At 32.8% G+C, this 23,086-nt stretch overlaps 1 protein-coding gene across 1 annotated transcript in view; it reads left to right on the top strand.

The window, feature by feature from the left end:
- Positions 1 to 3,503: 3,503 nt before the first annotated feature.
- Positions 3,504 to 23,086, top strand: part of LOC125052883 (ecdysone-inducible protein E75) — a 69,052-nt gene continuing 49,469 nt past the window's right edge. Inside the window, exon 1 of the mRNA XM_047653934.1 lies at positions 3,504 to 3,970. Coding sequence (XP_047509890.1) covers positions 3,709 to 3,970 — 262 coding nt within the window. The 5' untranslated portion in view covers positions 3,504 to 3,708. The remainder of the gene's footprint in view (positions 3,971 to 23,086) is intronic.

Raw genomic sequence — 23,086 nt, 5'->3', positions numbered from 1 at the left:
TCATTAAAAGGAGTCCCTTTAGGCAAGGTTCCGAAGATACTGGCAGCGTTCCCCCTTTGAATTGCTAGACTAATTCTTTGTCCGAGAATTATTAATAATTATAAATTATTATTTTTTTATTTATTTATAAAGATATTGTGTGAATTTCTTAGAGAATATATATAACTAAATAAGTAATATCTTATTATATCTTGTAACAACTTAACAAGTTATAATACAAATCTACAGATTTAATGAAATAGAAAACAAAACATCGCAATAAGAATGTATTTTTATACATAAACCACTTATCAATTAATATATTCAATCACACCCTAGCACTGTTCGATATTCTAGTTGCGTGTCTATGGGTTGTTTTTATCTGTCCGGATTTCGGGAGTGAAAGTCGGTTGGGAAGGGCACGAGGACACACGAGCTGCAGACGGCGAGGGTGTCTACGGGCCGCATGCGCAACAGATACAATCTTATGCATCGCGCTTGTGTATTGCACTTACACCGACGTGCCACAATAGTTCAATCAAATTTTCTTCGGTATTCATTTTGTGACATATTATGCATAGTAAGCATGTATGATGATAATATGGAGTTGTACTTTAGTGGCAATATATTAGACTTCGAAATATATTCGACATGGTCTAATTTATTTGTATAACATGCTACGTAACATCTGTAATGGATAAGGCAAGAGAATGTCTACAAGTAAACTCTATATAAGGGACTTAGATTATCATCAGCAACATTTGCTTTTCTATTTAAAATACTAAAAACTCCTTTACACGCAAAGCATTTAAACTTGATTGTAAGTTTGACCCACATAATATATACCTTAGCCATGAACTTTATACTTATTTCATGCTAACAATTGCGTGTGAACTTGAACTTGAGACTACTAATTATTCATGAGTTTAACTAAAAACTCGGTACATTTTATCGATAATGACCACAATCTTATCAATATAGTCACGCAGATGTGAAATAAATTTTATAAAAAGTATTATTATCGAAAACCATAAGAATTTTTATTCTTAATTTATACGTAGAAAAAAGGTTTTAGTTGATGTACTTTCGAAATGGAATTTTGCTTGTTCGCATAAAACTTATGTTAATAATTGCAGTTGTTAATCTTTAACAACTCTTTCCGTTGCTCACATACAAGACGTGGCAACTATCAGATACAATTCCAATTTAAGTTAAATTAAACTGATTGTTTTTGAATAATGGTTAGTAATTATTTAATACGAATATTGAATAGATAACGGTGTAAGTGCGTCCTGATTCAGCAGTCGCCGTCGCGACCTCCGTCGATCGATATGCACTGGCTAGACATGCATTTCTTCCCCTGGATATTATATTAATGTTTATAAGGATATTAATTTCAGTACTGAAAAATAAAATGTATGTTAATATTAGCTATGTAAACAGATTTAACGTCATCTTTAATAATTTTTCTATACGAAAATTAGAGCAAAGATTTGTGTTTTTGTATGTTTCTGACAAAAACCTGAAAAAGTACTGGACAAAATTTCAATTTTTTTATACAATGCTAAGTTATCTCGGAGCAACATGAGCTATATTTATTTCCAAATATTAAAAAAAAAAGTGCCAAAATAACGCCGCTCGTAATTAATAAAATAAGTATTTAAATAAACTATTTTTTGAAAGTAATAAATATAAATTTATATATTTATATTTATTACATTATTATAAAAGATCATATACATTCATATTATAAAAGATCGATGTTTGTTTGACAAAGTTTTGAATAAAATCTTTGATTATGTATGTGTCTAGCTAGATATATACTTAAAAATATTCATACAATTACTAACAACATAATATTATAAATAATTATCAAGTCTAAAACAACGGACTAATCTAATGACAAGTCAGATGGAGTTCCTAGACTTCTCTTCCCTTCCTTCCCTTGACTTTTTACCATGAAATAATATTATATTTCGCAACTTTCTCTGATCAACTAAGTTACAATGTTAATCAGATATATATCTGATGTTAGTAAAAAACTTATCTATATCGCGTTGCATTTTTAATAGTAATAAATAGATATGTCTCAGTGAGACCCGTCGCCAAAATAGATGTGAACATTGGTCTCGACCGTGAGCCGCCGGTGGCAGTGACCTGATCAACACGCCTTGCGAAGTGCACGTCCCTCCACACCCATCCTACCCGACCACCTCCATGTACAGGAATTGGCAACATACCCCGCCTGATGTTTTCCCAACTTTAAGCTACTTTCCTAATTTGAGCTGTGAGACTATAAAACAGTTTTTTAGAATACCTATTCTCCAAAGTTAGATTTTTCATAGTTTTACATTAGGAGTTCTGAGTAAGTCGTAATTAGAGTTGGCTGGAAGAAATTACGTATTAGCGATAAGGGCCGCTATGAATCACGTAATTTTTCTTAAAGTGTTGTTTGTTTTATTATATTAATATAATGCGATATAGGTAATTGTATAAATTATATATTTTATAGAATAAGTAACTGGCTTATACACATATATAATTGTGACATCAACGTGTTAAATAAGTTATATTGAAATTAATTCTAGGAATCGAAGACTATCTGATGGAATGATTATAAATTATTCCGTGTACTATCTTCTTTTGGTTGTTTTATATTTAAAACCCATAATTTTCCGTCACGTCCCGTCTGAGCTATCTACGAAACCTTATCGGTGACTATCTCTTATCAGTATGCGTGCCTCAGTCATCTCGGGATTCGATATGGAAGTTACATATAATTCATATAATATTGTATGTACAAACAGCGTTTTTTTTTTTTAAACTTTTAGTTAAACATCATTCGTTAATGCTATTTACCATAGAATGTGGAAAGAGCTTCACTTAACGTCACGTCCATCTCAAAATTAGCAAAAGCTTAAATGAGCAAAGAGCTTATTTTATTTTATTCTTAAATCGTCCTTATAAAAATGCTTACCAAAAATTCTGACAGAAAATTGACGATTTTGTATTTATAATTTGTTCAATGACGTCAGAATATATAACATCTAAGATTAACTTTTCAGTGTGTCATTGAATTACGGAAGTAGCAAAATATATGTGAAGGTTTGTTATTAATATATTATACTTAAAACATTTGAAGAAATATGTTACGCTGACTATGTAGTACATGATTTCAATTACATTTTTACAGGGCCAAACAAATCAAACTTTACTTGCTTGCACTTTTATGTTTTTTACATATAAATAAAATCAGGTATAGCTTCATATTTTATTTTATGAGAGACTTAAGATTTTTTCTTTAGTGCGGGAATTTTTAATGAGTACGGATGAAAATTAATAAGGTACCTACCTGGAGCGTTGCACTCAAGAGGTGAGAGTAAGGTTAAAGTTGAGGTGGAGCAGTGGTCGTGTCGGAGGGCGCTGGGCGGGCGATGCAGCGCGGCTCGAGGGCTGCGAGGGTGCGCGGGGGCGCTGCAGATTCACTTTCGTCCAGCCGCGGGCTCTGCCACGCCAGTGAGAGAAAGTTGGTCGCGGCGAGCGAACGAGTCTCGCGAGTGGAGCGGCGCTAAGCCGCAACGACTCGCTGCACGCGCCTATCGCGATCTAATAAATAATTATTTTAAATACATATGAACGTTTTCGATGCCTTTTTTGTGTCTACAATATTTATTTGGAAATTTTGAAAACTTTTATAAACATTGAACTTTTGTGATAAGTTTATAAACAATGCAGTGTTATCCAAAGTTGTCGCCCAAGCGCGAGCCTATGGATCCTTACGAGATGGAGATGATGGGTGGCGGGAGACGGCTGGAACTCCCGGCGCCACCTGGCAAGGAATTTCGAGCGCCGTGTCTGATGCCGCCAGCGCCACCGCCGCCTGTTCAGTCGGTCATCCAGTGCATGCGACCTCCTCCGCCACCGCCGCCACCACCGCGTATCCACAAGCCTTCGCTCTTCGAAGAGCCGTCCAGCTCCATTCCTGATTTAGGTAAGTTATTTCGTCTAAATTTTAAAATGTATTCGGTATTGATGTCATATGCTAAGTTTACCTATTTGATTCGTTTTAAATATTTTGCTCAAACTTTGCAAAGTGTATTTTTCAAATGTTTACTAAAGGTGACTTTAGAAATGTCAAAAAAGGAGACCAAAAGCTGTGTTTTTTCTGCTAATAAGCCCTTAAAGTGGATAACCAAACCTCAAATTAGTCAAACATGGCTAGTAATGAGTCTATTTATTGCATATTTGATGCATTTATGTACTTCCTGCTTGGGAAAACTATACAGAGCAGACAGTTTACCTATAAGTAATTTCCGGGTGATGACGATAACTGATGAAGGTCGCTTTTATAACATGCATAATACTTTATTAATCGATATTATGTTATACATATAACCGTATACAAATCAGAATAATGGTCAAGAAGATAAGATATTATTTTCAAGGATTTGTTGTATTGAAATATGCAAAGAAGTTATTAATTGGTTGTACTTGTAAATGTGTAAATTGCATACGAATTTAAATAAATTTTTTCCTACACCAACAATATTTTGGTTGGCATAAGGGTAAAAAAAAATACTGAAGAAGCGGTCTTCTGTATTTGCAATTTTTTACTTTACCAACATTTTAGTATTTTACAGTTTTCAAATTAACCGAATAGAAAGATTACCCAATAGACACATATTGGGAATTTGTGCGGAATCAATGCAACTCAACAAATGACGTGTTAGCGGATAACAGCGCTAAGAGCTATAGGTGCCTTGTTTATCCATCTAGGGATGGAATATCGAAATGCCTACATTCGTGGATGTTAATAATAATATTATAATAATAAAAGCCCTTTATTCACTGACCTTTGAACTTATATGCTCTCTTATTTAACAGTAGCATTCTTAAATCTAATTTACATAGCGAAAATAATCATTTATTAGCAACCACTTTGGTCAGGTTGTCTGTCGACATAGGATGTTTTGCTCATACATTGCTTTAAATATTAAAATTTGCCTTTGTGGATTAGGCCGTTCGTCCATGAACCAGTCTTAATAAACAGGTTAATACGATATGATAATATTTATGAAAATGGAAAACTAAGTTATTAGCTAACTCAGGATTATTATTATTTTCTTATGTAGCCAAGTTCACATTTCAAGGATCGTCATGCTCGCTTAAATGTCATTGCTTGTGGCGGCGTCCATGCGTCGGGTTGTCTCTCTCCCTAAAATATGACCAGGGGGCCGATGGCTGGCCATGCGTCATACTCGTGAACGGATACGTGAACTTGTGGTGACTGGTCGTACTTGAATTCGTGTATGCGGTGATGTTAGTTATTTCGACTATGTCTTTGTGTGTTGTTCCCACGAGAATGTAAGTGCGTGCTCCTATTTCACCATGCCTCCTGCTGATAGAAGACACATCTTTGTTTTTAATTTAATTTATTATTATTTATTACTTAAGATGTCATATGGAACATGGTGTAGTGGTTGCAGCTCCTTACAAACGTTGTATAAAACAAAAAACTGCGGAGAGTTTATTGCCAGTTCTTCTCTTCCGTTCTACACCCTTGATTTGAGAACTGGCAGTAAATGTAAAATTAGAAGCATTTAATGTATATTTCATTGTACATTGTGTACATTGTGTTACCTACATGAATAAATGATTTTTGACTTTGACTTGACTTGCTAACAATAACTTATTTCAAATAGTGATAATGTTTTCTTTTAGCGATCAAATTTCAAAGAAGATCCCGCCGATAAGTCTGTTTTTATTTGTTTTAAGAATCATTTAATAGTTCAAAAACTGGCAGGAAGAGATATCAGAAGAAATAATCATTTAAAAGAGAAATACCAGTAAATCTTCTAGTCACTCAAGAGATAGTGAACCTTCAAACCTATTAAGATAACAACTTAATAAATATACATAATATATTATTCTTATAAACTAAAACTAAGGCTTTATGTGAAGACACATTGTTAAAATAATACACTGATGTTTTAAGATTCAAATGACCACAATGTATGTAACATTAACATACATAATAACACTAACAACATTTTCGCGAACGGAAGATTAGATAAATATTGCAAGGTCAGAGTGGCGACGATCGCTCTGACGCGTCGTCATTCGTGTCATTAAGGTCACTGTGACATTGGGCCGATAGTGGTGACAAAATAATATACGTATCTTATCTCGCAATGTCAGTGGCGCGGGCGCAGGTGAGCACGACCCCTACCTGTTGTTTACAAACCCTTTGCGGTTAATCACTGTCTTGGACGACCTATCCATCATATGACTCATTCTTTTATATTTTCGATGACTTTGAAATACACAGTTTTTATTACAAATAATAGATCATGGACCAACAATTAAATTTAAAATGATTTTTCCCAATTTATATTAAATTCTTTTACCCTTTCAAAAAAGTCTGAATCTTTGAATGTTTATTCGAATTAATTTATTTATTTATTTGCTCAACAGTTACAATTAAAATTTAGATAAAACTTTTAAAACAGCTTGTAATAAAAATTATTAGCTTCTCAGTTGTTATCTACACAACCTTCTGAGAGCGAATCACTTCCTGCTGATACACATTATAACAATATAATCTTTTCATTATACAATGAGACCTTTCGCCAATTCCGACTTTTCCGTGTTTACCAATACAAGGGCATTTCAGTACACCTTCAATGTCCTAAAGATGTCTTTAAGTTAATATTATAAGATAACACGGCAAAGTAATTAAATAAAAGAGCGATAAGAATATGTTTGAGGATTTAAAACCAATAACTTTACATGGTATTAAATAAAAAACATACAGTATTCCATAATATGTATTATTCATGTTCAAAAATATTTAATGTATATAAATTCGATGCAAGGGACACTTGAATATTTCGTGTCTTACTTGTGTTTCTAGTCTTAATACAAAGTTGTGTTGTGTTCTTATCACTAATACACATACACAAAGTGTACACGCTATGTACATTTATGATCTACACAATCATATAATACATGGCAGTAAACGATTGAGTAGGTACACAGGGAAGTGTCGGCGCAACCTTGCAGGAGGTCATCTAGCGTCATTCGCAACACTAACAATACATAAATTGTTTCATAACATAAACACTTCGACGGTAATAAGCTCCCAATGTCAAATGTTTCCTAAATATATTTTACTAGAACTCAGGTTTATTGATTAGCGCGAGAAACAAAACACTTGCAATCGCCACACTACTTAGATGATTAATTTTCACTATAAACAATTTTATCTTTAGCTATAGATTGTCTCTTCAACATCTATGGATCTTTACGGAATTTGTTTCGTACTTTCTACAAATAGTAATCATTTTATAAAGAAGTAACGTTTATAAAACGGAAACAAAAATTTTAATTTACTCATAAAGTTTAATTTTCGAATTAATGTTTGTATTTGTAAAAGAAAAAAAACGTGGGTGTACACGCGTTAGAAGTTCTTCTTTAGCGTAATACGATAAAAATCTTTTTAAAATTTTTATTCTACGTATAAAAAAAACGACACTAACAATAGAAAAACTAATATATTGACTATATCTAACTTCAGGATGTCGGTTTCTTGTGACGGTGTGCGCGCATCGGAAAAATTTACTCTCATCATTTTCCCTAACGAGCCAAATGTATAACTTCAAAAAGTTTGCGATAGTAACATAGCCCAGTGAAACGTTTTCCGTTTTCACGCGAGTAAGATTTGCACTGACTTTCCGAATTGAGCTGTAAATTTTCTTTATTTAGATAATGAAACCATTTTTTTAAAATCATGTAGCATACAATTTTAATTTTAGTAAAGTCCCGTAAATAGGTTGTGGGTGTTGATCATTTTTATGTTAAAGACAAAATATAGAAGACGATAAACCTAAATTAAGTACATCTACCCTACGGTATACTTCTAAGCAATTTCACCCACGATATTCACCCTCACCTTACGATTGGCCGCCCTGAGGTTATGTCCGTAAGTTTATTTCACTTTCTTAAAATTTCATCTACCATAATCCTAACTTCATACATCCAAGTCATATTTTTCATTTGACTTCCCTACATTGCAAATAAGCCAACAATTATGGGAATCGTGTAGCCTGAACTATACATGTATTGGTTTATAGAGTTATTCTAGAGTTTGTTTGAAATTAAGTCTTCATAAAATCGTGAAAAGAAATGTATGGAAATAAAAGTTTTATTCTTCTCCCGAGCTAACTTCCATAACAACAGACAGCTTAAAGTCCATTATCGTACTGTCGAGAAATTTTCTATTTCATGTATAATAAAGTACGGATTGACCTATATTATTTTAATGTCAATTCCGTACTTAGACGTAATCAGAGTCATGTAACTATAATATGAAGCAACCTTAATGATTCAAAACAAGGAAATATCTTCTATTAAGTAAATATTGGAACGCATTATTTGTATTACATATTATTACTGCAATATTTATTTTACGTCTACTTGTATTGTGGCATATTTCTCTAACATTACTGACTCATACAATAATCTAGCAATCATTTAAGATGTTGACGTTGCAAACAGTGCCACGTGGGTAGATTAATTAATTCGCAAATCTACCCTCATTTTGTCGCGATGTAAAGTAAAGGTTTAGGTACACGTTGTTTTTGTTTAACTACAGGAAATCGTTCAGATACAGTCATTTTTATTTATAATCATGTATAAACTAGTCCACTAAGACTAGCTGAAATATAAGAGACAATAATGACTTAGTTTTCTTGCGGAGTAATACACTTATTTGGTAAGAAAGAACAGCCCATTGAGGAGGTGAAAAATTTATTTATTGTATGGACTCTAAATCTCTGTTAAGCCTAATACCTATTTATCTTCGTTAATTTAAAAGTCACAGATCTTAAAATGACTAAGTAATGAGTGTGTAATCTTCTTATATAACACAAGACTTCCACAATAACCACACAACTACGTGAACCAACGGAGCCAAGGTTGAGGCTAAATGATCAGTTATATCAATTATTATTGTCATCTGTGAGTGGTAGCGATTATTCTACCATACAAAGATGATTTTATTGTGTATTCAAAGTGTTTTTAAGTATCTCCAGTAAGTTATAAGCGACCGTGGTTTAGTTTTACATAATAATAAAATGTCTATACAAACTATGTTTAAAGAAACAACTTCAACAAATTGAATATGCAAGTTGGTTCTTATTTTTATTGGAATAGACATTAATTAGTTTAAATAAAGTAACATCAGTCACGTTTTACATAAAACAATATAAAGAGGTAATTCTTTAGTAAGCAAAGCAAAATAAAATAAATAAAAATATATGCAACATTCATTTCTGTATTACTAGCAGTGTTAAGCTGAAGGTCGCTGATAAGAAATCCGTTCTATTAAAAATGCTACACGTCATAATCAAAGTACGTGCTGATATACCCGTGTACAGTTTGCAATTGTCAAAAAATAAAGCTATTTGCATCTATGAAATCACATTCAAATATCTATTCGCATTAAATCATAAGTAATATTTGAATTAACAAAATTTTCCCTAATTGTACAAATTACAAATAGTTACATAGATATTATAGTTTCTACTCAGGACTTGTAGCAGTTATACAGGTTAGAACATTAAACCATCAATAGCATTATTTTTTGATTTTAAAGTACCTACCTTTAGGCAATACATTAAAATCAAAATATTTAATAAAATATGTATGCTAATATTATTTTTATTAAACATTACCTTTTGAAAGACGAAAAGGTCAATATGAATGTCACAAAACCCGTTATCCTAGTGCAAAAAAATGTGCATCGTGTATTGTTTTATTTGTACAGTAGATAGCAGAAACCCTGACCCACGCACTGTGCGCGCGTTGCTATGGTCACGGTCGAATGTCGATCGATCCAGAGGGAATGCATTCGAAATAAGACGTTCTATTCCTCGCTCTATTGTCTATTAAAGCAACAAGGGTAAATAGGTGTCGTTTAAATCATAGGTTACGTCTGTATGTATAATTTAAAACTGTATGCAATTTATGTATAAAAAGTTAATTGTAATTATTGTTTATTCAGAATATTAATTAAAAAGAATTAATACCGAATTGCAGGTTAAATATCTTTGTTTTCTAACATCGTATATCAAGAATTAAAAATTGAATAGCTAATTTAGTTCCCAATTGTATGTGACAGTTTTAATTTCTATATACGTATAGTTAAATTTTTCGACACTTACCATGTAAACTCCTTTATATTAGGTTCCTCAATACGCAAACTTCGACAAATAAACAAAACCACACTGCGTCATTAAGTGTTTTACGTTCTGTTCTTTCTTCCTTTTTAATTTGTACTGATTCTCTTGCGTTGTCCCTGGGGGGGGGGGGGGGGGTTTACCGAGTTATCATCATCGTCATTTGGTGATGATGGAGCAATAGGTGAGTGCATCTCCCTCTCCAGAGACAGTTCCACTTTAGCGTTTTATTTACAGTACCAGACTTATTTTCTTGTGTAATAAATGTTTTGTTTGTATGTTTATTCATTACACAGGTAAATAGTATTAAAGCTCTCAAAAGAATATCCAATAAAAAAACGATTTCGCGCCATTGTTTAAGAAATATATTATTAAATCACTGACTCTTTCTTGTATTGTTATTAACAAAATATTAAAATATCATAACAAGAATATTTGTTTAATTTTTGTATAATCAATACAATTAAGACTATAATCAATTTGTGAACCGTGAGAACGTAAATTAAAAATCGAAGACTTTGACAGTACTAAGAAGGTTTTATTCAATGTTTGCGCTTTAATCTTTTCTGTTTAGATAATTTTATCGAATACTTTTACACAACAGGCTGGAAAAACCCAAGTGGCGAAATTTAGGTCTGGGTCTCAGATTTCGGTATCTGTTTCGTGATAATTGTTTTTTTCCAATAGGCAGGGGATGATTAGCCCTTTATGCCTGACACACGCCGTCGACTTTTTAGGTCTAAGGACGAAATACGAATCACAATGTTTTCCTTCACCATACGAACGAGTATTAAATGTGCACATAGAAAGCAAGTAAACTGGTGCTCTGTTGGGGTTCGAACCTATGACCTCAGACGGATGAGAGCCGCACGCTAAAGTCACTAGACCCACACTGCTCTACCCACTGACTAGACTGAAACAATTCTCTAAGATAAAAAACTACTTGGAATCCATTACATTTTGAGTAAACGTTATAGTAAGAATTGTTGTACTAATCATAAATCAAGTTTACTTTATAGTTACATACAAACGACGTGTTATATTCTTTTTACACTCTATGAACACAGGTGTCTATGTTCTATAATGTTCATTAAAGTCAAGTCAGTAGTTAATAGGAAATTTTCTGCACCAACTGCTCTCACTTTTACTTGAGTAGGTAATGTGTTATGCAGCGGTTACCAAGTATGCGTTTATAATAGGTGAGTTAGATGCAATAGATGTTGCTTTCTAAGCAGTGAAGGTGACTGAGACTTGCAGTTCAAGTTTCGAGTCATTATACTTGGGTTAGTTGACTTTTACGTTTTTTAAACGAGTGTTATGAACTCGAAATTAAAGTAAATACTTTGTAAAAGGTCTGTAATAATCCTCTTTTAGAATAAAGCTTTAACTTGTAAGAATTTTTTAAGATGGATCTTATATAAGCTTTAGTTATGGCCTTTGATTTCTGTATCAACTCCTGTGATCGATAAAGGGTGATTAAAATATTTAAATTGATACTCTTATACAAGTAACATAACCACTTGTTATTCCGATATTATGCAAAGAACTATAAATCTGACAAATAATACAAAATTATAGCTAAATATGTGAGTATAAGATAATAATTATGTATTATTATCTGCACAAGCAGAAAATTGTGGGAATATTTTTCATCTGGCAACCTTAGTCCTTGCGTTAATTGCAGAGATCGTTGTCCATCTATTGCCCTGCCACGCTCTACGAAGGGCAACGAACGCGGGCAGCTGCTCAGCGAAAAGATCCCGTCTTGACTATTTCAGAACACAGCTTAGATAGCTTGCTGTAACGAGAGTAAAAATATGTTAGAGATAACACTAACGAGCTTTATTTACTACATTGTTATCAACTAATGAAGAACTTACTATTCTTTATAAATACCTTTTGTCATATTAATTCACTTCAATGAGCTAATACTAGATAAAGGCATAAGATGCATACTGCATAGTTCATTTAGTAGCGCGAAGTTCATCGGGGCGTTGCACTTTAGATGAGAATCAGCCGCGCGCGCGCACGCTGGGAAAGTGATTCACATTACCACTCTCTCCCCACAACGGGATCAGATTTTGAATTGATTTGATTCGGTTATCCCGAATAGATACGCAAATGCTGTAAAAATTATGCATCGATATGCTGAACTTGTTTGTCGGTGGTTAAAGGACGTAACCGTAATGTATAACCAACTAACTTATTTTGTGGCGGTGAGTAAAGATTAAACAGGTCATAAATGTCTTAAAATTTGCCATCATAATTCAATTAATGTAAGGTCTAACCGTTACGATCCTAAATGCTTTCTTATAATACCACCAAATTATTAAATGTAGATTATGTTTAGAATTTTCTTATTGCGATTGAACATTATAAATTTTCCAATGCAACTTTCTATAAACTGCGTTCTATTTCAACACACACTAACAAGTGCGACTAGTTAGCAAGTTGCTTTGAACCCAGTTGACTGGGCTGGGAATGTTGGCAATAGAAAAAAAACTGCAGTATTAGAAGTATCTAAGCTGGGTGCAGTGGCCGCGTAGTGCCAGTGACCCCTGTTGCGTTCGCGCATCTAGTATTCGTAGCGCCCCTACGACATCGCTACGACACGACCCTGTGATAACTTTATAAATGACGCAAATAAGTAGAAGTTTTACATTGTAGGTGATCTATGGAGCGTATCTATCAAAAGCGTGCTTACTACTGGGAGCCTCTGGGAACGATTCCTGGCCAATAATTGTTTCTAGTCGGCAAACAGATAGCTTACAGTGTACTTGTTTAAATACTTGAATTATGACAGGTACATTTAAATTTTGCATGTACCAGTTCAACAGGGTTGGGACATTAAAAATCTTAATTAAGGAATTTAGTATTGATTAAATTTATTCCTTTAAGTTTATTAAAGCTTCCTCATAAATAATTAATATCAAATAATATTTAGTTAAAGTTTTGGATAAAATATTTAATATCAAAACTGTTGGTTTGGGTGCTTAATTTTTTAATTTTTGTTATTTTAGTTCGAAAACTAAAAAAAGGCTTAGTTATTAAATTGCAGTAAAAAAATAGATAATGTTCAAAAAGTTTTACTATTTTCTTGGTAATAACTTTCAAAAAAATTAATACAATATTCATTATATTGATAATGGCGTATATAATTCCTTATGAAATGGTTACATTTTTATAATCCATAACGAAAAAAGCTCAAAGCTAAAATAGGTAAACGTATATTACTCATCGGCTGTTTATGATACATACTATTTGGGTTAAGTATGACGTGTAGAAATCGATACAAGTGGAAATCCCTCCCGAGTCCCGATATTGTGATTCAGCCGAAGATCTGCTGAGTCACCGAATATCCTATAAATCCACACAGAAATAAGATCAAAAATATTAGCATTAAAGATTCTTTTGTATGTAATGACATTTATTCCAAAAAAAAAACTGAATTTTAATATTTTAAAAATTACGTTATTTAAATTATTTAAATTTGCAATGCAGTGACCCGAGAATGATTGACGTCATTATAACTAAGAGACAAATGTTTAATTTACAATAAAATGTTAAATATTTATTCCCGTAGAATTTATTTAGTTATATTTTATGTATTTACATAAAAGAAGAATAAATTTAATCCAGGAAAATATTTAAAATTTTCCACTTAATGACAAAGACACATAAAAAATTTAGTAAAAATGGCTTTTAAAGTTTAATATTAAAACAGCAAAAAAATATAAATATACACCGCATCTTACATGCGTAAGTATTCGTTTTATGATACTGAAAGTATAGAAAAATATATATTATATAATTGAGATTTTTTTAAGTATCATCCCACTGTCATCTTCTATATCTGGTTTTTATCTCGTCAATTTGTGAAGAAACAAGATCATGAATAAAACAGAGGCGATTATTAAATCGGATCCCATGACGAGGTGGTGGCTGGTTTTTGCGATCCCAAGTTCAGAATTACTGATGAGGCGCGGGCGACCGGCCAACGAACTACACTCGACGTGCGCACTCGGCGTTTGACCTCACTTCTACTTGAATACTTCTTGTACTGCAGATTTTGTCTTCACGATGTTCCAGAAATATCTAAAAAGTAATCGTTATCACTAATGACCTAAAAAAATGCAAATACACAAAATATGAGTTGAGATGTTATTTAATAAATATTATATTTGCTACATTTTGTTTCATACTGTTTAGCCAAAACTACGTTGATTTAGTAATCGGGTATTCAAACTGTTTTCATACTAAATTTGTGTAATCTTATTGAAATAGTTAAAATAATAATTGTTTTATACAATAAAAATTTAAAGCAAAATACAATATTTTACATAGTTGATCACGCGGTAATAGCTATATAAACGAAAAATATTAAAACGTCTCAGAATATGTTGTAAAATCGTACCATGATTATTTTTATTTATTATAAAATTGACAATGTTTTTGTATTAATTATAGATCTGCTTAACGATATCAAGGGGGTTTTTAGTGAATTCGGTATTTTTAAAATGGCATTGAAAAATCAAATTGTATAGCGATCCCTTTTTTTAAATCAGTTAGTATCTTCAATGTAATTTTCCATCATTTTAAAGATGTTCTTTGATTGTAAATTTATTTCTATTAACAATGTTGTCTTGTACACATCGTCTGTGAGTATTTTATATCATATAAATCATATATTATGTTTATGTTAAGTTAGCAAAGTATCTCAACAGAGCGCAAAACAAGCATGAAGTCGTCGGCCGCGGCCAAGGCCCACACGGTCAGGGACGCGCTATCTAACCGGTGACCGCATACACGATACTCTATGTAGTAGCATTCTTAGGTAGTGCATTTTTGGTATTAGGTACTGTACACCCTTTAAATACTGTATCAACATAAATGTGAACTCATTTGGTGTATTCATATTAGTTGAATATCTTAGTTTTGAAACTATTGTCACGTGACATTGCCATTATAAATTGTAATTGATTCATATTTCAATAGAGACTGTAAACTGTCACGTTGAACACATTTTTTTTGAACTAGCTATCCAAGCTATAGGGCTTTAATTTAAATGATTTGTATTTCAAAGATACAAAACAGTAATGGGTCTAAATTCACACAACTGTACACGACAACTGATCAAGATGGGCTTGGTCAATGTATCGTGTGTGCGAATAGTCTAACTGGATTACAATTACAATGCGCCTTAGAAACTTATACTTTATAATGTATACCTTCTTTGGTGCTAAGGCACAACAGGAACTTTGTGGTTTTCATTATACCTTTACATCAACGATGACTTGAGATCTCAGTCTCTTGGAACTTATAAAGACTAACAGTAACGAATAAATAAGTTAAATTAAATTTTCCTATTACCTATATAGCCATTACGCATCAATGTTTCCAAATCTCTTTATAATCTATTAGATCTATAGCGTTTCTATTCTAGAACGATTTACGAGGAAGTCTTTGTTCCAAGCTATGGAAAATGAAATCTATTTTAGAGCAAAGCTTTTTTGATAAAATAATTTATTAAATGATTAAAAATTCTATGTAGTATACTTTGCAGAAAAAATATTTGTATAACCCTTAAATATAGCATATTGTGCTGTAAGGCATTGTTTGTAACTGTGTAGTTCCACTACCCTCAACTATTATATAGTTTCTCATTAACTAACGAAACAGTTTAGGTTACAGACAATACACAGTCAAAACCGTTTACGACGACATCGTTTAGAACAAAATACCGGTTATATTGAAAATCATAGGTTCCGGCTGAATTCTATAGTACATATTAGGTTAAGTACCTAATATTAGTAGTCCCTTCGATGTTGTCTTGACAGATTTTGACTGTATTTGTAAATGCTTGTAACTTTATATCGTTCAGGCTTTGTATAGCTAAAAAACAACTCGTGTAATAAGAAGCTAAGAAGCCGCATCGCTGTCACAAGACCGCCTTGTCGCTGCAGAATTGGACATTGTATAGTGTTATTACGTCGCATGAGTAAATGCATATTGTCTGTATGTATGTCGGGTTACGGAAACGAGGTGCGGCGGCTTCTCCCGTCTGGCCCCACACCACCCTGTCTGCATTCACCTACACCACCCCCGTAATTCACTCTCACTAACCCACTGCAGCACAGTCAATCATGCATATCACGTCTAATTCAAGGCAAGGCTTATTACGACTCTGCTATGGTAATCTAGTCAAGATTATGATAACTTTATTGTTTGGATCTTAAATGTGGATGCATAATTAAACACTTAATTCTTGTATACGATTATTTAATATTAATTGTTGTTTATAAAATATATTTTTAACCGACATCGAAGCTGTTAATTCAACGTTTATGTTTTTTGGCACCAACATCCAATAAGACACAACAGATCCAACAACAACCAGATCTTCATGCTCTTGTATATAAATCTATACTTAATATATTAAAATTGTCTGATTAACGTAAGACCAAATCAACTAGGAAATGTTTTTATTTTATATTTTTAGTACATATGAAGTTTATATTGTATTTTTACAAAAACCAATGTACCATTTATACAATTACATTATTTAGGTAGCTAAATATTGAATTAAAGTGAATATAAAGTTAAATTTGTTGGTTTGAAAAAGCACTGAAGCTTGCAATTATCCCTACACCGTCCCATTTCTTAAAGCTTTTTGTTATACGTATACGACATCGGCGAAAAGCGTAGATGCATTCGGTTTTTATAATGTCTGCAAGTCTTTGGTGAAAGCGGCAGGGTGGTAAGGGTAGCGGGGTGCGGGGTCCAGAGCGGGGAAGTGCCCCCACGTCTAGACTGGGTCGGTAGTTTTCCGGGATTCAGCCGGCTTTGACTGCAGTCTGCTCACCCACTCACTGCACAGACATACTTATAGATACACACAGTATAGCACTGTCTGAGGACCCTCGTCGCATCAGACGCAGTTTTTGTATTACTTTTTCTTTATGTAGACAGATAGAACATTCAGGGCGAAATGAATGCTCTTGTCTGGAGCGGATCCTTAGAGTGACGAACAAAAAGGATGCTTCTGCGAGATATTTGCTCACTATTAACTGTAGCTACGTGTACACAGCGTATTTCCGCTTGACAGTGAGACTTAATTCAGGGTTACATTCAAAGTCAATAGAACGTTTACATAACAATTTTGCTTCCTTGTTTAATTTATGCATCTGGCAACTGATCTTAATTCTTTGATATATATTAAGAAGATTTATGAGGAAAATAAGGTAAAAATTGCCTTTCAACCGACGGATGTCGTGGAATCGGTGTTTGTTATCAAGCAAACAATATGTTGAAAGTTCATTAAATAGACAAGTCCGTGAACTTGTAACAATAGGCCGTTTTCCTCTATAAGCCTTTGTGCATGATACCTGCATCTATTAATTTGAAACTGAGAACTATACAGTTTAACAATACATTGGCGTTAATTATGACACCAAAAAACTACCTTTTAATACGTATTTATAAATACTTGCCACCTTCTGCAATAAGTGATGGAAATTTTTTGTCACATTGTTAAGCTGAAACGTCGGAAATTACATGGTTTAATCTAATGCTGATTAGAAGGCCTTCAAAAGTATTTAATAGTTTTATTATTTACGGAACCTTTAGTATATTAGCGATTGCGTAATAGAAGGATTGCAATTATCTTTTATACGCAGCATGGTTCAAACTTATTTCACAATTATTGCGAAATTAGTTCTGCAGTGCGGTTTCGTAATTTCTCTAAAAAATTTAACTAATAAACTAAGCAGATTAATCACTGCTTTATTATTAATACATATAAAAAGCGTAAAAGAAAATAGTCAACGAATAATCACTCTTGAGAAATATAGAAATATTTGATTAATGAAAATAGCATGGCGTCGTTCGTTTTACGTCGTCAGAGAGCAGACGAATTACGTTCTCGAAATAGTTTGAAGCTAATTGTATTTCACAACAGTTTGAAGGGTCTTGTCGGTATATTTAGCGTGGCACAGCGGGACGGGGCTGACACGGAAGCGTAGGGCGGGCGGAGGGCGTTGACCGTGAACGTGGGGCGGCATCGATCGACACCTATACCATACCCTCGCGCAACGCGCCTTCTATAATCACGCGTCTTGATACGCATAAGGCTATAATGATTAACGAAAAATTACGTACTTGTATGAAATGCAATCAACTTGGCGATGACAAACTAAAAACTTGGCTTGGTTAATCAGTAAATAATACCCAGAAATAGGTCCCAAAGAAATAATTTATATGACATTTATTTATTTTAACAAATATAGAATTTGCACTATCATTACGCAAAACCTAGAAATAATTTAAAATGAATGTATTATGTATCGCATTTTTCGTTATGTCCTTCTCAGTATAGAAGGATGAAAATGTTTCCCTAGCCAATATTTGTGTATCTTTGAATTGGCATCTCCTTTAACCCTCTTCGTTTCTCCCTTAATCCTCGCGATACGTTTCCGAAATTAAAGTAACTGGGGTTCCTTGGTCATGAGGGTAGTACGGTCGTCCCCTAAATCTTTCCCTAAGAAAACTTCCAGTGATAGGTAATAATTGTGTCAGGATATTTTTTCTATACGTTAGTTCTCTGAAACTATTATGCAATCGTTGGTACTAGTATTAAATGCTCAATTACAACGGGGTGATACTTCTCGACCTCGTCACGCTGCAGTTATTTTTCCGCGTGATTTGCCATCATGTATTATCGTGAGATTTAATTTATCCTATACATTAAGAAAATCAAGACTAAAATGTATGTCTAAATCAAAAAGATTTTATATTTAGAATGGTATCCTCCTTTGAAAATATTTATAGGTTCTGTTTGTTAAAGTCCATGATTTCGTTAGTATTAAAACGTGGTTTTTAAGCAGTCATAATAGTTGAACTAAATGACCTAGTTATTTGCATTTCAAAGTCTATTTTTATCGTTCAATGTTTCTCATAACCTTGCTTGCGTAACACGGAAACAAATTTAAAATCCAATGTCGAACGTATCTCATTCAATGTGCCAGCAGTTGCTTTGAGATTTTTTCTTAATAAATTCATAACAGAATTGTAATTTACAACACAACAGGATATTCAAGAATAGTTTCACCGGTAATCGAATCTACGGCCATGCACTATATGCGTTACTAATGAATCTACGAAGCGGTATTTTTCATTACACCGATCCAATCAGAAATTTCATATTAAGTGACATAAATATAGAAGTTGCAAGGTTACTCCAACTTAATACCACTGAGCCATGTGAATAAATAACTTATTGAATACAAGTTATTGAATACATCAAACGTTCAAAAAAATTACCTACTGAATTCATCTCATACCATAATTACAATTAACCTACGTAATTGCCATAGTGCAAATCCTGGAGGAAATACCCAAAACCTTGTCATTCAAGATAAAACGAGAACACAAACTAGTTTATAAAACCGTGAATATGACAAAATGTAGGTCCCTTTCTTATCGACGATATAAAGCAAGTCGTCTCAAAATCAATATTATATTGTGTACCAATACCCGGCTTTCCCAATGCGCTGTACGCAGCGGCACAACAGATTCCTTATAGACAGGATGGGTGGTAAGGTGCAGCAGGCCGTAGGGTGGTGAGGCAGGGGGCCATGAATGTCGGGCAAGGGCGGCGTGAGTCACGGCCGCGATCAATACTGCACTACGCGGAAATGCGTGGCCGCGCCCGCCAGCAGGCATTCCATTGCATTTCGAATGGCACCAAATTTTAAACGCAATTACAGCATTACCACAATACTGAAATTTTAGAATTAAATTGTGGATTTACCCTTAGCATTTATTTTGTTGAAGATGTAATAAAATAATATTAGAAGATTTTATACAAGTTTAATAGAAAATTCATATTTAACAAAAATTCTTATTGATTACTTATATATCAGTTCTTTAGGTAATTCAATTTAACATTAGGGAATAATATTGTAATGTTATTAAGATATGGGTTAAATGAAAGTAGTTTTAACAAGGTTCCAAAAAATAGTTTAAAAAAATAATTCAAATACATATATTAAACCTTATATCGAAAAATAAAATATGCTAACCTCAATTTTCCGTTTTAGCATAAATATAATATTGAATTGATTTTATAGAAATAGATATTGTATTCACAGCTCTTGTGACCATCAAAAGCAAGCCTTAATTTTCATTTTGTGCATCAAAATACACCTTAATTAATGTAAGGCAATATTAACGTGTAAACAATTTACGAGAATTCAAAGTTATACTGGAACCAACAGCGGTCAGAGTATAGGCTAGACAATCATTTATTTATTTACAAATATCCTGTACTTAATTGTACGTCCATTTTGACATATTAAAGTAGGATATGCGAAAGTAACTGCATGATAATTGGAGATAGAAATGGTTTATATGATACTTAATATAAACACATTATATAAAGTTCTGAACCGATACCCGTATTGAAGGTCGCGAATTAGAAAAATTTGGATTGGAATATAAAGGTTTTAACTAAAGTTTCCTATAGTGATTAGAAATAAAATATTTTTTTAATATATGCTTATGAAATATATGTAGGAAACAAATAACTGTAAAAAAAATATTTTGGTTTCTTCTCACTTATCACCCTAGAACGCCTAATACTGGTCAAATCACCATGTATTAAAAATACAATTTTGACAAGCAATTTGCATTGGTAAAATAGCAATCCGATCATGAGAACTAAACGCAATAAGTGGGATTATAAATAAATATGTTTTGTAACCTCCAGTCGACTTTCCGACTATCGTCCGGAACATATACACGACTGACCTACAAATGGCCGTATATAAAGATTCTTTTTCCGTCTTCTTCCTACCTCAATGTAATAGCCATGTGCGGTTGAGATAGCATCACTTGTTACGATGACGAGCCTCTGTTCTCAATGTCAAGTTCACCTATTATTATTAGTTCTCAATGCCACAAAACATACGTAACTCTCTGCATATATTTACGGATTACTTATGTATTTTTTCTGACAGGTTGGATCATAAAACGACCATAATATATTATGGTTACTTACACTAGACTATCATCATTATACACAGAATCCAAGATTCTGTGTTCACTGACCAAAGTTTTATAATGACACATTTTAATTTAGAATGTAGATTAACTGTTTGCAAAAGTTTATATTATATTCAGACTAGGGATGCATCGATACGCTTTTTTGCCGATACGATACCGATGCCGATACACTTATAGGAATATCGTCGATACCGATACCGATACCGATACCAACGCTTATTGAATTAAAATTAAATTAAGGTAAAATATATCAAGTTAAGTTAAAGTTTATAATTTTTATTAAAAAAATATATATACAAAAAAATAGTCACAAACTTTAAAATAATTTTAAGGTTTTGTTACTAAATTTAAGAATTAAGAGTAATAATTAAAATATAATAAATAACTGTTAATAATTAAGATTAACAATGATAACATTGTTGTAATTCTGTATTTTATTAAATTTGGTATCGAAAAAATACTACTCGCGATGGCAGTTAAAAGCCATCTAAATGATCTTCAAATCTACGTTCAATAAAGTCTTAATGATCTCCCGCAAGCCATAATATCTAATAACTATGCGCTGGCAAAGATAGTAAAACGAGTAACTCGAGTAAAAATTTTGGTCTACTAATCAATCCAACTAGGGTTTTTCTTTTTCGTACTAACTACTAACTGACGTGAGACTGATCGTAAATTATCGTGATTCATGTGCACTTTTTATTTTTCATGTAGACTTTTTTTAGTTTATATGTTATATGTATTTTTGCTCTCCTTTTCATTTAATTATGTTAAATTTTTATATTGTAATGCAAAAAAGTGTTAATAAATAAATATGTTAAGCGAAATGAAATACATATATGTATACATAAATAATAATGCTTTGTCCCCAAGCGAATGATAGAGACAACAAACTGAATAAAACGCGGAGATTTCTCGGGCAAAGTATCGGTGAATCGGCAATGAAAATATCGCCGATGCCGATATATCGGCTAGCCTAAAGTATCGCCGATATATCGGTATCGGCATCGGTATCGGATGCATCCCTAATTCAGACGTTTATTTAACAATAAACGCAAAACATTATTAAAATTTTGTGTAGGAATGTTTACTAATAAATTATATATGAGTTTTTAAATGTTTATTTGATCTAGTTTAATGTAATAATTCCTATAAATTACAATAGTAAATACACTGTAAATTAACTGAATAAAGCGTTCTCTGTTGGAATTAAAGTGAATGTCTACAACACAAGCAAAAAGAAGCCTTCTTAGTTCTGGAAAATTAGGTAAGATGGCGCTCGTTACATTCAATTTCACCTTAACGGCATTTGGCTTTTACTAACTAGATGGAGCTACCTGTATATTTAGTTTAAGACAAACCAAAAATAAAATGGTAATATACCTTTTAATTCATTTCATATACTTAATAGAATAACTTTGACTGAGGAGTAGATTCTTGCTACCTTCACTAATACGTATTCTAAAATAACTTTCTGTTGACTAAAAGCATAAGTCGCTTTAATATCCCGTATATCTCTATTATATCTTCCTATTAATTTTTATTGACTATTTTTTATTAGGTATTTTACTAGCCCTGATATAATGAGTGAGCCGCTGGCGACCTGTGACGCACGCACGCGCGGTCGTCGGCCCCTTTCAGAAAAAATTACGTTCTTGACTCAGTTTGTTTATTGCATGCTTACTCGCTTTTACGTCAGTTGTTATTTACATTTATGATGCTTTTAGTACTGGATCGCGATTGCAAATTGTTAGTATTAATGAATGGAGATCCTATATGAGTTTGAATTGGTTTTAAGCTGTATAATT

This window comes from Pieris napi, chromosome 10 (genome assembly GCF_905475465.1).
Source record: "Pieris napi chromosome 10, ilPieNapi1.2, whole genome shotgun sequence".
Lineage (NCBI taxonomy): Eukaryota > Metazoa > Arthropoda > Insecta > Lepidoptera > Pieridae > Pieris > Pieris napi.
This window is presented reverse-complemented; position numbering and strand designations above follow the sequence as displayed.